This window comes from Pygoscelis adeliae, unplaced genomic scaffold (assembly GCF_000699105.1).
Source record: "Pygoscelis adeliae isolate BGI_AS28 unplaced genomic scaffold, ASM69910v1 Scaffold263, whole genome shotgun sequence".
Lineage (NCBI taxonomy): Eukaryota > Metazoa > Chordata > Aves > Sphenisciformes > Spheniscidae > Pygoscelis > Pygoscelis adeliae.
Window position 1 is genome coordinate 2,119,512 of NW_008824552.1, and position 15,474 is coordinate 2,134,985.

Consider the following 15,474-nt stretch of genomic DNA (forward strand, 5'->3'; position numbering starts at 1 on the left):
CTGGCGTGAACGGTTCGAGCCAGGCACTCGAGGAAGCCCCGTGGGCTCCCTTTGCTCCTCTTTGCCCGAATTATTTGATTGTTTATGCATTAATTGCCGATAATCTCTTTTGCCGCCCGGTTTCTCCCTTCCCGGGGGAATTTGCTGGCTGTTTTATCAGGGGCTTCCTGTACACACCTCTGGTAAAAGCCATGGAGCTGACTCCCTGCTTGTGTTTTTCCACCTCTTTGCATGCTGGGGTCCCTGTGTAATTCATTTGGGGGTGTTTTAATTTGCCCCGGGATCGGTGAGACTCCGGTTTCAAACCCTTTGACTCCTTTTAATAGCTCCTAACCCCAAAAACGCCTTCTTCCCCAGAGCTGGGCACTGGGTGGCATCACTGCAGGAGCAACTCTAAGGACGAAACATCTTATTTCTCTTTCTGTTCCAGTTTTCTTATCGGTTTATTGCAAAACCCACTTGGCAACCCGCTGCCTTGCTGTGCACGAGGCGGGGAGCAGCAAACCCTGCTCCCGGCGAGCCACCGGCGCTGGGAGATAGTCCCTGCGGCGCAAGGCTGGCGGCCGCCGAAATTGGGCCATTTCGTTACTGCTGAGCATGTGCCCCGAGTTCCTCATCCTCGTTTATACCCGAGCAAAGGGAACTTCGGCCTTCGGCCTCGGTGGCTGATGGGCTAAGGAGCTCCAGTGCAAAGGGGGAGACCCCTAAATACGCTGCTGAGCCCTGGAGCATGTCTGCATCCCGGGGCTTACAAGGCTGGCGGCTGCCGAAATTGGGCCATTTCGTTACTGCTGAGCATGTGCCCCGAGTTCCTCATCCTCGTTTATACCCGAGCAAAGGGAACTTCGGCCTTCGGCCTCGGTGGCTGATGGGCTAAGGAGCTCCAGTGCAAAGGGGGAGACCCCTAAATACGCTGCTGAGCCCTGGAGCATGTCTGCATCCCGGGGCTTAGCGAGTTATAAAACCCCGAGAAGTATTTTTGACTGTCCTGGCACCGAGTGGCTTTACCTCGTCTCTGCCCGATGCGATTTTTATCTCCGGTTATTGACATAAAGCCAAAGCCATGAATAGTTTGCTGGCAGCGGAGCGTGCTGCCGGCCACGCCGCCGTCCTTCCTTAATGCTGAACATCCCCCGTTAAAGCCTTAATGGACACCGGTCCATGAAGCAAGGACTTTTTCTCCCATGGGATGCTCCTTATAGAGGAGCAAATCATCCCCCGAAGTCCACCCCGTGTGTGGTTTTCTGGGGTTTGGTGCTGCTTTGGCTTCGCAGTAACTGCCGGTGCCGTGGTTGAGCCCGATAATTGCGTTATCCCTGGTCTCGGATGCTGGTTATCTCCCATATGGGCAGAGTGCATTTGGTTTTGCCGGGGTGGGGTTGTGGTGTTGATGGGTGGCTCCCTTAGTTTGGGCAGGAGGCTGTTAGGTCTCCGTGGAAATGTCATTTCTCCCATTTACCCCACTTGTGGGGTAAAACAGTTACCAAAAGCAGGTGATCGACCAGAAACTGGTCCCATGCTCTTCTCCCGGTCTGACCGTTGCTTCCTCCGCCGAGCACCAGAAAATCGTGGAGGGCAAAACCAAAGTCAAATTCCTGGTATAAAAACCAGCACAGGGCTCCTTTCTGTCTCCAGGAAGCCTAAAGGATGCGAGCGCCCCATTTTCCCCCTGCGATAAATAAAAATCAAGGTTTGGGGGCTCAAATAGGATCTACCCCCAACCCCGTGGGATGCTGCGGGGTCTCCCGGAGGGCAGGTGATGGAGGGATGCGGGGGAAAAACACGCAGGGAGCATCACCTTTGCTGTAGCAGGAAGGGAAATGTTGATGAAGGGATTAAATATTGGCCAGGGTGATATTTGCTTCCAGCAGGATCCGTCCCCGGAGACCTGTTGTGCTGGGAACCGAGTCAGGTTCAACCGACCGAAGGCGGCTTTAACTATGCACAAGCACCGGCACCGATGGGTTTAATGCTTTTATCTAATTCGCCCTAAAGCCACAGCTTTGGTTAATCCGAATTGACTTCCCGTGGTGTGGACAAAAATGGGAGGTTTTGGTATCGCCTGGGAAGCGGAGGCTCGACGGCAGATTGATTCAGGGAGGAACTCAGGGAGTTTCTCGGGGGAAACCAGAAATTCCCAGAAAAAGTCATTTGGCTCAAAGCGAAACATTTTATTTGACCTACAAAGTCATAAAGTTCTTTTTAAGTCATTATATCTTTTATCCAAACTCCCTCTCCCCTTTTTAGCTTGGGTCAAGTGACTAAAAAACTCTCTAGGAAACCAAAACCCCCCCAAAAAAATACTTTTCATGGAGAAAATTCAACTCTGCTGCTTCTCAGCCTGGGGGCAGGAGGGGAAACTGAGGCATGGGGACGCTTCGGTGGAGCAGCTCCATTTCTGCCAGCCAGAGTGGAGCTGCCCAGTGCCCTCCGAGGTGCTTTTTAGGGGAAAATAAGAGAAACACAAATTGTTTGCAAGCTCATTTGGGGAGGAATGAGATTTCCTGGCTATTTTTGGAATGGGGGAAGGGGTAGGTCAGACCCATGGGGGATAAAAGACCGGGCATTGCCTGGGGCTCCGGGCAAGGAGATGGGTGAAGCCCCTTAAGCTGCTTAAACCTTGCTTTTGGGTATCTTGGAAACGTATCGTGGAGGTATCTTGCCTTGGGATCGCTGGAGAGAAGCGCCAGGGAGCGATGCGGATGGTGGGACCGGGACGGCGGGGGATGTCCTCAGCCCACACTCGTGGCCGGAGCCAGCCCGGAGGAGAAAGGCGCTGAAGGTCACCACGGCAGAAAGGAGCCAAATGGAAAGGGCAGATGAAAACCAGGCAGTTTGGCCAGGCTCAAATTTCAGCCTGGTCCCATCTCACGTCTCCCAACCAGACAGGCTCGGTGGCATCCGAACACGCCGTCTGTTTGCTTTTGGTTACAGAGGGTTTCAACCACAGTCCCAAGGGAGAGAAAAACGATGCCAGGCCGTTCGCTTCCCAGCGTCTCGAGTAGTTCCTGATCCGGAGCGAGGATTTTGATGAGTCTACTAAATGCCTATAAATTAGGGCAGGGAAAACACCCACGCTCTCCTTGTGTCTGTTGCAAAGGAGCCGGTGGGGAAGATGCGGTAAATGGATCGTGGTTTTGATCTCCGGCGTAAAACGATGGGAGCTGCGGTCGCAGTCGGTGCGTCCGCACCGTGCGGGTTTGATTTCCCAGGGCTTCGCACCGGCAGAACGGAAGGCTGCACCTGTGAGGTCCTGCCGATAAATTAATCCACATGAATTATTTGGGAAGGTCAATTAAACCTCATCCACCCCCCGTGAAAACGCATTCATCGCAGCCGTGATTTGGCTCCACTTTGTTTGCTTTCGTGACTTTGCTTCTGCTGGCAGGTTCCCAAGCACAAAACACCGCGGGATGGATGGTGACCGCTGGGATGGCACTGGGAATGCTGAAAAATGGGGCAGAAACCAGGGTTAAAGCCCTTTACTCGGTGATTCAGTGTCCAACCCGTGGTCCCCTTGTGCTGGCCCTGCGTGCTGCCCATTCCTCGACTGCCCATGACCTTCTCCGATGACAGCCCCCTCCTTCTCCGAATTGACTCATCTAAATATCCCCTGCCCGGCCGTGGTAGATACTGTTACGGGAGCGTTTTGGGATGCTGGCGTCACATGCACATGCCTGTGGGTATATATATTTGAGGGCACGTGGCCGCTGGGATTGCAACACCGATCTGCGTGGGCTCCTCTCAGCACAGGGCTCCTCTCCCATGCTGACTTCATTCACTACAGCTGATGGTACCTGTTTTCTGGGGAAAAAAAAAAAAACAAACCCATGTCCCGTGGGATAAACAGGTCGAAGGCCACGCTGCAAAGAGAGAGGTGGTCCAGCCGTTGCAACCAGGTTCATCCAAGACCCAGCACGTGGTCCGGCATGGAAGAAGCCGGTCGGGCCGATGCTCTCGCTGTGCACGGGTGGCTGGAGGGCTCCTAAAAAGCTGTGCATGGTCACCTGCATTCAGGGCCAGAGAAAAAAACCTCCTGCCATGACCCCGGGAAGGGCCGGGAAAGCCGACGAAGCAGATACAGGTGGTCCTCACCGAAGCATCGTGGTGGGTTTGCTTTTGGTGGTCATAGAAGTATTTATCCTGCTTGGCATCCTCAGGGGTCGCTGTTGCTTTCTCCCTCCCCTTGTCCCTGTCGGGGGCTCGATGCATCGCTGCAGGAGCTGGCGTTCGTGCCGTCCGGCCCGTAGGCAGAGGAAAGGGCAGCTGCCAGCTTTTGTGCCTTCACACGCCTTGGCTGGCCGTGTCCTCTCGGGCTCGCTTGCTTGCTGCGGATGCAGCGGGGCTGGGGGCAAGGGGGTGGACTGCAGCCACGGCCCCGACAGACACAGCAGGTTTTGTCCTAGGGATTCTGGGCAAAAGTAAGGAAAAAAAAGAAAAAAGAAAGGCTTTTGCATTTTCAGAAGGAAAAGGGGGGAGAGCACGACAGCAAGGACAAGGCTGCTTTGTGAGCGGGGTTTTGTCTCCGTGATTACCCCTTTCAAATCAAGCAGGGAGCCGTGTTTGCTCCTTGTCCTGAAGATGGAGATGGGCGTCCTGGCACGTCTGTGGCCGCAGCATGGCCTGGGGCAGCCCGTGCTGCCCTGCGCGCTGGAGGAGATTCCCCACCTTGGCTTACAGATGGGTTTCAAACGCCTTGTTGGGTTTTCTAGCTGGGGGTCGCAGGAGCCTGTGGGGTGGTGGACTGGATGGGGTGATTTTGCCCCCATCAGTGCTTCAGAGCTGGGTGATGGGTTGTCTGCAGGGGACGGAGGGGATGCAGATTTAAAGGCATGGAGAAACCACATGCAAGGCTGAAGTCTCTGGAGCTCTGTAACCCTTTCCTGCGCCTTTTAGGGCATCTTGTGTGGCTTCTCTCCGTCACGGTGGCCTGTCCAACCCATTTAATCGGCTGCCAGGTCTGCAGGCAACCTCTGTCTCGTTGGCTGCAGATCTGCAAAGCTCAGAGGGAAGGAAGAAGTTAGGGAGAAGAGCAGCTGGAAAGTGTTTTCCCATCTGCCCGAGCACTGTCAGCCCTTTCCATCCACAGGGACAACCCTGTTGCCGAGGTCTTGAGAGAAGCAGGATGAAGGGTGATGGGACCAAAGCTGAACGGGGCGCAGGTTAAGCAAAACCCTGGGGCCAGGGCAGAGCAAGACCGGTCCTGGCTCCTCATGTTCGTCGCAGAGTGGTTCCCAAAGTTATATTTGGGATTTTGCAGATTAGTCAGGGTGTGAGCGTGCGTGTGGGAAGCGTGAGCCTCAGCCAGCGCTGCTTGTGGTCTGCTCCGAGGGGAAAAGCAGCAAAATGGGGGAAACATCATCAGGGTTCGTGTCCATGCCGCATCTGGACAGGTTGTTTGATCCAGTCCCTGGAGCAAGGACTGGAGTTATCCCCACGTGATGGGCTGGAGGCATCACGTCACCCCTTCTCCATCAGCTATGAGTTGTCAAGGTGCTTTTAAATGCCATAGTGCTTTGCTTCGGTGAGAGATCATCCGGGTTGGCAGCTTGTGGGAGACCCTCATTGCCTCCTTCCCTGCAGGATCTGAATTGAAGGTAGGTGCAGGATAGCTCTGGGTCAAAACGGTGCTTGTTTACAAGAAAGGGCATGCCCACGCCGTCCCGCAGCATGGTGGCACCAGGTTAGAGCTGAACCATTCAGCTGAGAAGGCTGGTATTGCGCTTTTCCACCTAAAATCATGGTGAGATTTGGGTCAGGGCACATCCCCCATACTCATTAAAAGGGCACCTTTACTCAAACCTTTTCTCCTGCAGTAGCTCCCGGTCTCTGAGCTCCTGCGCTGGATTCATCTCCCTATAACCCCATTTCCGCGGGCTCCCTGTAACAGGGTACAGCAGTGAGATCAAACCGGCTTGTTTTACGGGAAGGGAGGCAAATACATTTTAATTTGATTCCTGGCTGATGGGCTTGCTGAGCGATCATGTGTCGGCTGGGTCGTGGGCTGTCCCCAGCGCACAAAAGGGCCCTTGTCCCTCCTGACACAGACAGTGCCAGACTCTGTGTGTCTGCAGAGACTCTTTCGAGTCCATTTTTCTCATCTCCACTCGTCATTCCCATGCATAAACCAGCTTTGCACAAGCATGGGCAGACTTTCTGGTGGTGGTAATGCTGGAGGAGCAGGTCTCAAGGCCAGGAAGCAGGACCAGCGAGATGGCCACCATCAGCCCAACACTAAACCCATTAAAAACCCATCATGATCATCATCAACAACCAACCCAGGCAGAGCCCCTGTGGTGGAGAACACGCTCCCTTTGGCAATATTAGATTACAGGGGCCTTCAGAGGTTGTGGTGATGTTTGCTCTACCAGAAGGAGCTGAGGACCTCTGAAATCAGGGCCCTGCCAGTCATGGGGATTGCTCGCTGAAGAGCACGGTTCCCTTTTCTTGCCCTTTCTGCCTTGGGTTTCGTAGGACCCGCCTTTCACGGTGCTCAGCTGTGTCACTTCTCATGGACGGTTAAGCACAGAATGGAGCATCTTTCCTGTTCTGTAGCGCAGAAGACCAAATTTCTGCGTGAACCTGGTGGGAAGAGTGGATTGGAACATTGAATTGGGCTGCAGGAGATCTGAGTTGGACTCCCAGGTGTGGCCTGGGATTTGTTGATGACTTTAGAGCAGCTTAGTTCCTCCTCTGTGCTCCCGATGCAAAATGAGGATAAATAAAATGCCCTTTATCTGCTTGACCGCAAATCCTCCATGCTAGGGACTACCTTGGTTGTGTCAACACCCAACGCAATGAGGCCACGGTCTTCGTGGGTATGTGATGTGCTGGCAGGAGGCACGCACTGCCACCTCTCGAGTCATTGTCACCTGCACTGAGACGGCGCTGCCTGCCAGACAGCGAGCCATGCTTGTGGGTAGCTTTTGGATAGACACAACCAAGCACTGATAGCAACCTTGACGGGAGGAGAAAGGAAGGGTATAGTAATAGTATATAGCAATAATGACAGCATGGACCACGCGATGTGTAACAGCATTGTGGCACTGGAGTTTTCTCATCTCACCCACCTCTTCCAGGGCCTCCTTACCTCCGTGTCCTTACAGCCTCTTTGCTTTCCCCCCAGGGTGATGGCGAACCTAACAACTCCTCCAGCCTGGACCAGAGTCATCAACAGCTCCTTGGACCCAGGTGGCGCAGGGGACAACGACTACAAGTGCATATTTGATGAGGACTTCAAGTATATCCTGCTGCCTGTCTCCTACGGCATCGTGTGCGTGGTGGGGCTCTTTCTCAACCTGCTGGCCCTCTACGTCTTCATCTTCAGGATCAAGACCTGGAACGCCTCCACCACGTACATGTTCAACCTGGCCGTGTCTGACACGCTCTACGTGGTCTCCCTGCCCCTCCTGGTGTATTATTATGCCATGGGGGACAACTGGCCCTTCAGCGTGGGCTTGTGTAAGATAGTCCGCTTCTTGTTTTACACCAACCTCTACTGCAGCATCCTCTTCCTCCTCTGCATCAGCATCCATCGATTCCTGGGCATCTGCTTCCCGCTGAAGTCGTTGCAGTGGGGACACGTTCGCTATGCCCAGAGGGTGTCGGTCATCGTGTGGGTGGTGACTGTCGTCTGCCAGTCACCCGTGCTCTTCTTCGTCACCACCAGCGTGAAGCGTGATACCATCACCTGCCACGACACGTCCAGCAAGGACCTCTTTGGCCAGTTTGTCATTTACAGTTCAGTGATGCTGGTGCTGCTCTTCTGCATCCCTTTCCTCATCATCATCGTCTGCTACTGCCTAATGGCCCGGAGGTTGCTGCAGCCCACACGGGGGATCTCCCGGCTGTCCCGATCCAAAAAGAAGTCAGTCAAGATGATAATTATCGTCTTGGTGGTCTTCATTGTTTGTTTTCTTCCTTTCCATGTCACTCGTACCTTGTACTACTCCTTCCGGAGCTGGGACTTGAGCTGTCGGACCCTCAATGCTATCAATTTAGTCTATAAGGTGACTCGTCCCCTAGCTAGCACAAACAGCTGCTTGGATCCCATTCTGTATTTCTTAGCAGGACAACGATTTATGAAGTTTGCGGGCAACAAAATGCCAGGGAAGCCTCAAAATGAAATGGCGCTGGGCATTGTGCCCAGCAGTCACCTGGGAACTAGCAACGACACAGACACGTTATCCAAGGATGTGAAATCCTAGCTCCGCTCCCGCACGGCCAGCATCATCTCCATGACAGATGGGTTTATCCCAGGTGTGAAGGGAGGTCAGGATGCTTCAGGGCCCGAGGCTTTTGGTGTTTGCAGTGCCTTGGCTTGCACCCACATCAGCATGGTCCGTGTTAAATGCGCTCCTTTGCTTGTCGCTGTTTCAAACGTATTTTTTCAGGAAGATGCTGCTGTGGTTATACACACAAACCCCGTATCTCTGCCTCTTCGTCCAAGCCTGCCTCTCTGTTCAATGCTGAATGGCATCTCTCCACCAGTGAGGCTGGGTGACCTCTATCACGGTGGCCAAATCTGCTAAAAAAAAAAAAAATCACGCCCTGAATGTCTTAGATCATTTTCTAAAGCAGAAACGTTGTGTGCAAAAGGTCCCCCTAAAGAAATCCATCTGCCTTTCTCCAGATTCCCTGGCACAGAGGTAGGAAGAGTTTCTACGCCTTGGCAAGGGAGGAAAGGCTTTTGGTCAGAGGAGAGGCAGCTGCGGTTCTGCTAAACAGGTCAATGAAAATGTCAGGCGCAAATACCACCCGCAGCGGGAAAGGGTCTCCCACAGCTTTACATCCCTGAAGAAATGCTGTCCCATGCTCTCCTGGCATCTGCTGGCAGAGCCGGGAGGGGACTCCTAGCTCATGTCCAAGGGCTGGTTTCCCATTAAAAAGGGTGCTGGTGGACCTTCCATCCCACTGGAGTATACTGGTACCATCCCACTGGAGTTTACTGGTACCATCCCACTGGAGTTTACTGGTACCATCCCACTGGAGTTTACTGGTACCATCCCACTGGAGTTTACTGGTACCATCCCACTGGAGTTTACTGGTACCATCCCACTGGAGTTTACTGGTACCATCCCACTGGAGTTTACTGGTACCATCCCACTGGAGTTTACTGGTACCATCAAGCAGGTCCCCTGTAGGTTTCTCCAGTGGGGTCAACATCGTACCATCAAGCAGGTCCCCTGTAGGTTTCTCCAGTGGGGTCAACATCTTCCGAAAGACCCGTTAGTGCTTCCCAACAGCAACGTTCACCCTTGAAAAGCTTTTAGGAACCCGTCGCTTTCTTTCAGCTGCTGACTTCAATAATTGTCTCCAGCTCATTAACATTTAGGGTGAGCTCTTCATGTCTTGTTTTTAACCACCTTACTAGTGACGCATGTTTCCAGCAAAGAAGGAAAGACCGTTGCTCATCCCCTTGGCTGAGTGCTGCCACATCTTCATTGCTGCTCAGAGGTGACAGCCCTCTGGGACCTTTAGCAGCTTGCTGTGACCCAAAATGCTGCCCAGATGTTGCTGTCTGGTCTCCTCATAATCCCAGTAATCCCAGTGCTCCACTGAAGCCAGTCAGCATATCCCTTACTGACGGTGTGGACCGTCCCCGGGAAATTTGGCAGTGCTGAACCCTGGGTTCAGGAGCCGTACCAATAAACGTGGTGCTAAGCTTAACCCCAGTCCTGTCTGGATTTGGCCTTGCATCCCCCATCAGCCAGGACAGTTCAAAGTAAACTGGAGAAAATACCCACAAAACACTTCACCAGAAGGTCTGCTTGGTCTTTCTCTCTGTAATTGTTGGGTTAGAGAGCCAAGAGCCCAGGTCCATGGTTTCCTTGCCCAGCCTTGCCACGAGGATGCTGATTCCTCACCCCAAAAATGAAAATTGCTTGTGCTGCAGCACTGGACGAGTCATATTTTGTAAAAGCAGCCCTGGCGCTATTTTAGGATTAGGCAAACACATTTGATCCTGGTTTAGACCAATTCCTCAGACCTCCTCTTAGTTTCTCCCATCCCTCCTTCTTGTGAAGTGGGTTGGTGGAGATAAAGAGACACCGCAACGTAACTGGCCGAGTTCAGCCAAGGGCAACTGGGACCATTTAGGGTCAACTGGGACGTTCTTGTGGTCCCGGCTCGGTGGAACCATGGTCCCATGGAGGGCTTTTGCCCCAAGCAAAAATGTCATAACCACAGGAGGCAAAGGAGGGGACTGTGTCAGCTCTGAGCACCATCAGCAAAGAAAAACAGGACATTTGTAGAGTGGTTCATCTCATCCTCGAGTGAACTTTTAGGATAGGGTTGGGTTAAGATAGGACTTGCACCATGGCAGCACTTTTTTTTCCTTGTGCCTGTGAAGGGAGCTTGGTTTTATGGGGAGGGTCACAACATAGTCACCGGGGCGAGACAAATAATTGGGAGAAATTAATTCAACCGAAGTACTGAACTGGTACAAACATTACTCCGGGCCAGGTCTTGCCTGGTCTCCCGCACTTGCCAAAAAGCAGCGTGAACACCAAGTTACGTGCTCTGAATAATTCAACAAAAATGTGCTCCAAGTTCACTCCTGAGGTCCTGATCAGTGATCCCACCCTTCTCCGAGCTGGCATCAGCCGGCTTCAAACCATCGCCTCGGGCAACGCTGCCAGTCCCACCAAGGGGCTCCCCCTGTGATCCTGGTCCCGCACAAGCTAGCTCACTGCTCAGATGGAGAGCGGTCGGAGGGGTACCAACTGGAAATTTATATATAGATATTTTTTTTTGTTTGTAAAAGCACTAACTTATACTAAAAAAAAAGTGGGTTTTGTGACAACTGTACATTTTTATTTTTGTAACATGCAGACACCTCAGATTTCTTATAGTAAATAAATTTATTTCTACTGTGAGCACTTTTCTGCTGTCTCCTCCGATGTGTACAAAGAAGAGGGGATACGGGGGATAGAAACTGGGTTGTTGAATGTCATAGACATGTTTCAAGCTCCAGATACAGCTGTCCACACATGGGCTCCACAGTAGATACCTCCAGCATCTAAACTCCTGTAGGAGTCCATGGAAGAGCTGGTCGCCCCAAGAGACAGGTCTTCTCATCCTTGGGCAAGGTGAGATGGAGCTGAGATGGAGAGGGCTGCTGGAGCACCCCCAAATCCAGCAGCTCACTGGGGAGGGTTTCACTTTATCTTGCTTCTGTCTCCCCTTTTCCAGAAAGCCCAGTACCACCAGTGCTCGTCCCACATCCTTGCTTCTCAGAGACAGGAAGACCCGGAGGAGCAATTCGACTGTCTCAGGTGAAAATTTGCTGTGGAGACAGGTTGGTACACCCCAGGATGGCTCCTTATAGCTGGTCAAAGCGAACCTCTAGACCACAAAAGCCACCGAGCAGGTCTCCAGACCTCCCTCTAACCCATCCCCAGTGGGGTCGTGCAGCTCGTTATAGTGTGCCCATGGGCATTGCACTGGAGACCCTCGCAGCGCTGCCCCGTAACTGCAACGGGCTGACCTGAAACCTCTGATTTACCCCTTAAAAGGTCTGGCAAAGATTCAGGCCAAGTAGAAGATGCCCCACAAGAGACCACTGCTCCTGGAGTCCATCTCCCAAGCGAAACCTCCTCTGTGAATCTCGACCTCCACCTAATGTCTCTTGAATTAGATTCTTGCAGAAGACTGATACCGCCCATTCCGGCAAAACCCAGGTGCAGAGAGCGCTGTATGGGCACTGCAGGGCTTTACAGGGGCCAAAACCCCTGGCAGCATGACAAATTCAATAGTTGATCTTTTTGGTTGTATCTCCGTGGACTTGGTGGGTAGCTTCTCCTAGGCCGCTCCTGTTGAAGACCAGAAGAAGTTGCTAGATTAAGTAATTAATGAATGAATCGCTAAGTAATTAATCTCCCATGCCATAGACCACGTTTTTTCTGCTTCACCCGGCAATTCACGGAGCCACCAAACCAAGAGGTTTTACTGCACGTGTTGGAGTGAAACCTCCTGTTCTCCAAGGCTTCTCACCTTCCTCTAGAGACACTAGGAGAAGGTTTCCCGAACCTAACCACAGTCCCCATGAAGAAGTACGTATTTTGATTTCCATTGTGATTTATCTGCCACTTGCTCCCCAGCCCGGCTTTTGCTGTGCCTTTCTCTGCCAACATAACGAGTCTTTTAGGACACACCCATCTCAGCCGATGAATTTATTACAAACTGTGATCAAGTTACCTTGAAATCTGCCTGGCAATAATCTGAGCAGCTCTAATTCCTTCGCTCTCATCCCGAGGCTGATTTCCTCAGCCTTCAAATTAGTTTTGTGCCTTTTTGCTGCACCTGATCTCCCAGCCATGTCTTTAAGATGCAGACACGGTAAATGCCCGCTGCCCTGCAGTGTGGGATGGAGAGGCACTTCACAGTCCCCTGCACCATGGGAGAAAGCTCCGCTTTGCTTTCTCTTTTAAAAAACTTTCTAGCCCTTATAGTTGCCAAAACATGAAGACTCAAAAGCATAAAGCCAAAGAGATAGCTGCAAGCCCCAAAGTTGCTAAACTAGTTATCCCAAAATACACTCTCTAAAAGCCCCCTCTTGATTTTCAGCCCAGGTTTTGGAGTCCCATCCCGGGGTGAATGCCGTGTGGACGAAGGGCTCGTACGTGAATAGCTTCAGCTCATGGGTTTTACAGCATCACACCCAAGCTTTTCCTGCAATGACTTCTCTGTAGCTCATGAGTCACTCAAACCCAAGAATGAGAATTAAGCAAGAATAATAGCCATTGATGGGGAACACAGAGATCGTGCACTTACTTCAGAGAAACAAAAAAAAAACCCCAAAACCACTTTTTCTCTAAGTATGTCTTAGCACTGGAAGAGAAAGGAAGAGAAAGTTAAGAGCACTGAGGGTTTCCTGCCGAGCAAACAAATCTGCCACGTGGGCTGGAGGGATGCACACTTCTGCTTAGACCTTCCCAGCATTCAAGTTGTTGTGGTTTAACCCCAGTCGGTGCTTTAACCAAGCCGCACCCAGCCGCTCGCTCACTCCCCCCGGTGGGATGGGGGAGAGGATCGGAAGGGGAAAAGTGAGAAAACTCGTGGGTTGAGATAAAGACAGTTTGATAGGTAAAGCAAAAGACGTGCACGCAAGCAAAGCAAAACAAGGAATTAATTCACCACTTCCCATGGGCAGGCAGGTGTTCAGCCATCTCCAGCAAAGCAGGGCTCCATCACGCCGAACGGTGACTTGGGAAGACAAATGCCATCACTCCGAACGTCCCCCCCCTTCCTTCTTCTTCCCCCAGCTTTATACGCTGAGCATGACGCCACATGGTGTGGGATATCCCTTGGGTCAGCTGGGGTCAGCTGTCCCGGCTGTGTCCCCTCCCAACTCCTTGTGCCCCCCAGCCTGCTCGCTGGTGGGGTGGGGTGAGGAGCAGAGAAGGCCTTGACTCCGTGTCAGCACTGCTCAGCAATAGCTAAAACATCCCTGAATTATCGGCACTGTTTCCAGCACCAATCCAAAACACAGCCCCATCCCAGCTACTGTGAAGAAAATTAACTCTACCCCAGCCAAAACCAGCACACAAGTACAGGGCTTCTCCTTCCCGATCATGCCTTTCTAGGAAGCGGACCCTTAATCTGGCAGAGACAGGCAGCAAGCCATGTTGTGAGTGTAAGCCACTTCGTATGGCCACTTCTTTTTCGAGTAGTGAGTCCTGGCTTAATTTTTTTTCTGGTTTTCCTCCTTGGGGCTTGATTTTCTAAGGAACAAGCCTGTCTGCCTGCCCCTCTGAGTCATTTCTGATCTAGTTGGCCAATTCAATAGAGGGACAAAGACTCTGCCCTATTGAGCTGCTCCGAGTTTCGTACAAAACAGCTTGCGATGCAAAGAAAGAGCCAAAGGAGCCCTCACCCAGCAGCTCCACCTTTATGTTAGACACCAGAGAATCCACACCCACTTCCCCCATGCTACAGCCCAGGGTGGCTTGGGAAGGTGTCCATCACCCAATGATGAGCAAGGAAAGGTGGCAGACGGTGACCCAAAGCCATCCAGGAGACCGGTGTTGGGTTCAAACAAAGGGAAGAGATTCCCAGATCCCACAGATTAGTCATATTATTGCAGAAATTCCCAAAAATGGATGGGCCAAGGCAGCATTTTCTTTGGAAGGAACCAAACCAGTGGGTGTTTGAAATAACATGCCAATCACCCAGCTTTGTGAGGAGTTTATTTTAAGGCTTTCATGGGTTTAACATCAATATTTGCAGACTCCTTGGCAAATAAATGCTGAGGAAAGCCTGAAAGTTTAAAATATCCTTTTCTTTTTTTCTTTCTCCCCAAATACCTGCAATTTTAAGCACTGGCTAAACACCAGCGTCTTGGTGCGTGTTTTGGTGAGCAGCTGGACCGTCACACTGCGAATGCACACGTGTACACATGTATGCGCACACATGCACACATCTATAAGCACATATATGGACACAAAGCATCCTTCCCATGCTCCAGGAGAGGAGAAGGGGTTGAGCCCTCGTGCCTGAGCCCTGCCCGGTGCCTGCCCTCCTAAGGACACGGGAAAGCATGCAAAACAGCCCTCTGTACCCCAAAAGCTCATAATTTATACAAGAACAGCAACTCTTCAAATCCTCCCAGCAAGCCGAAAGCTGCCTGGCTGTGGCTCATCACCCATGAGATGAGCTGCAAGGTCTCAGCTGGAGGCTCCCGCCTTTGCAGCAAAGGATGTGCTGAAACAGCTCCCCCCCAAAAAAAAAACCCCATCTTGGCTGGGTGGGTTTTGCAGCCCCATTTGATGCTGCTGGTGGTAGAGCAGGAGATCCCCCTCCAGATCCTGCTCCTCTGTTTACACCACCCGCTGTGAAAAGGCATCGTGTCACAACCCCATTTCCAGCCCCCCCCTCCCAAATCCTGGGGGAGCCCTGAGATGTCCTCAAACCACCAAGCTCCTTGAACTTGGAAAGAAAGGGGTGGGGGGTTCCAGCTGAGACCCCAGCTGGTGGGATGACCAGTGGAAGACCTTGGAAGATGGTGGAAGATGCATGGAAGACTGTGGTCCCCGTCGTGCAGCCAGCATCCTGCACTGATTTTTAATAGGGAAACCATTTAGCTGAGTAGGCTGAACCTTGCTGCAGCAGAGTCCTCTGCTGGTGCTAAGGGGATGTGGCAGCAAGGGGTCCCCAACGTCCACCCCAGAGGAAAATGGCGTTCCCCATGGGAGCGCTAATGATGCCCTAGAAACTTCCCAGGACCACACCAAGGGATGGGAGCAGAGTCCCAGACTAGCGGTGGGAGCATCGGGGTGCTCCCACCCCCCCAGCGGTGGGTCCCTGTCCCCATGCCGGGACATCCACCCAGGCACACACGGCCACTCAAGGCAGGGTCCTGGTTTTCATCCATGAGACTTTCCAGGGGATGGAGATGTTGATATTCCCTTTGAAGTTCCCTTTGCGTGAGCAGAGCTGCAGCGTGCGAGACAGCAAGGGAACCAGCCTCTCCTC

The 15,474-nt window shown here is 52.3% G+C and overlaps 1 protein-coding gene and 1 long non-coding RNA gene across 3 annotated transcripts; both read left to right on the forward strand.

Annotated features, from left to right (window-relative positions):
* The first annotated feature begins 3,591 nt into the window (after positions 1-3,591).
* On the forward strand, positions 3,592-8,528 carry P2RY2 (purinergic receptor P2Y, G-protein coupled, 2). Of its 2 annotated transcripts, none has more exons than XM_009321947.1 (2): positions 3,592-4,084; positions 7,127-8,528. In XM_009321947.1, exon 2 carries the CDS (start codon positions 7,131-7,133, stop codon positions 8,205-8,207), a length of 1,077 nt encoding a protein of 358 aa, XP_009320222.1. In that variant the 5' UTR covers positions 3,592-4,084; positions 7,127-7,130; the 3' UTR covers positions 8,208-8,528. The 2 variants fall into 2 exon arrangements, with proteins under 2 accessions (XP_009320222.1, XP_009320221.1); XM_009321946.1 differs by having other exon boundaries at positions 3,593-4,107.
* A 545-nt stretch (positions 8,529-9,073) lies between these two features.
* On the forward strand, positions 9,074-10,880 carry LOC103915177. Its single transcript, XR_663511.1, has 2 exons — positions 9,074-9,132; positions 9,181-10,880. It is a non-coding gene; the product is annotated as an uncharacterized LOC103915177 (long non-coding RNA).
* Positions 10,881-15,474: the final 4,594 nt, after the last annotated feature.

Excerpts from the sequence above, each read along its gene's own strand:
- P2RY2 (XM_009321947.1), top strand. The coding sequence starts at position 7,131 with ATGGCGAACCTAACAACTCCTCCAGCCTGGACCAGAGTCATCAACAGC.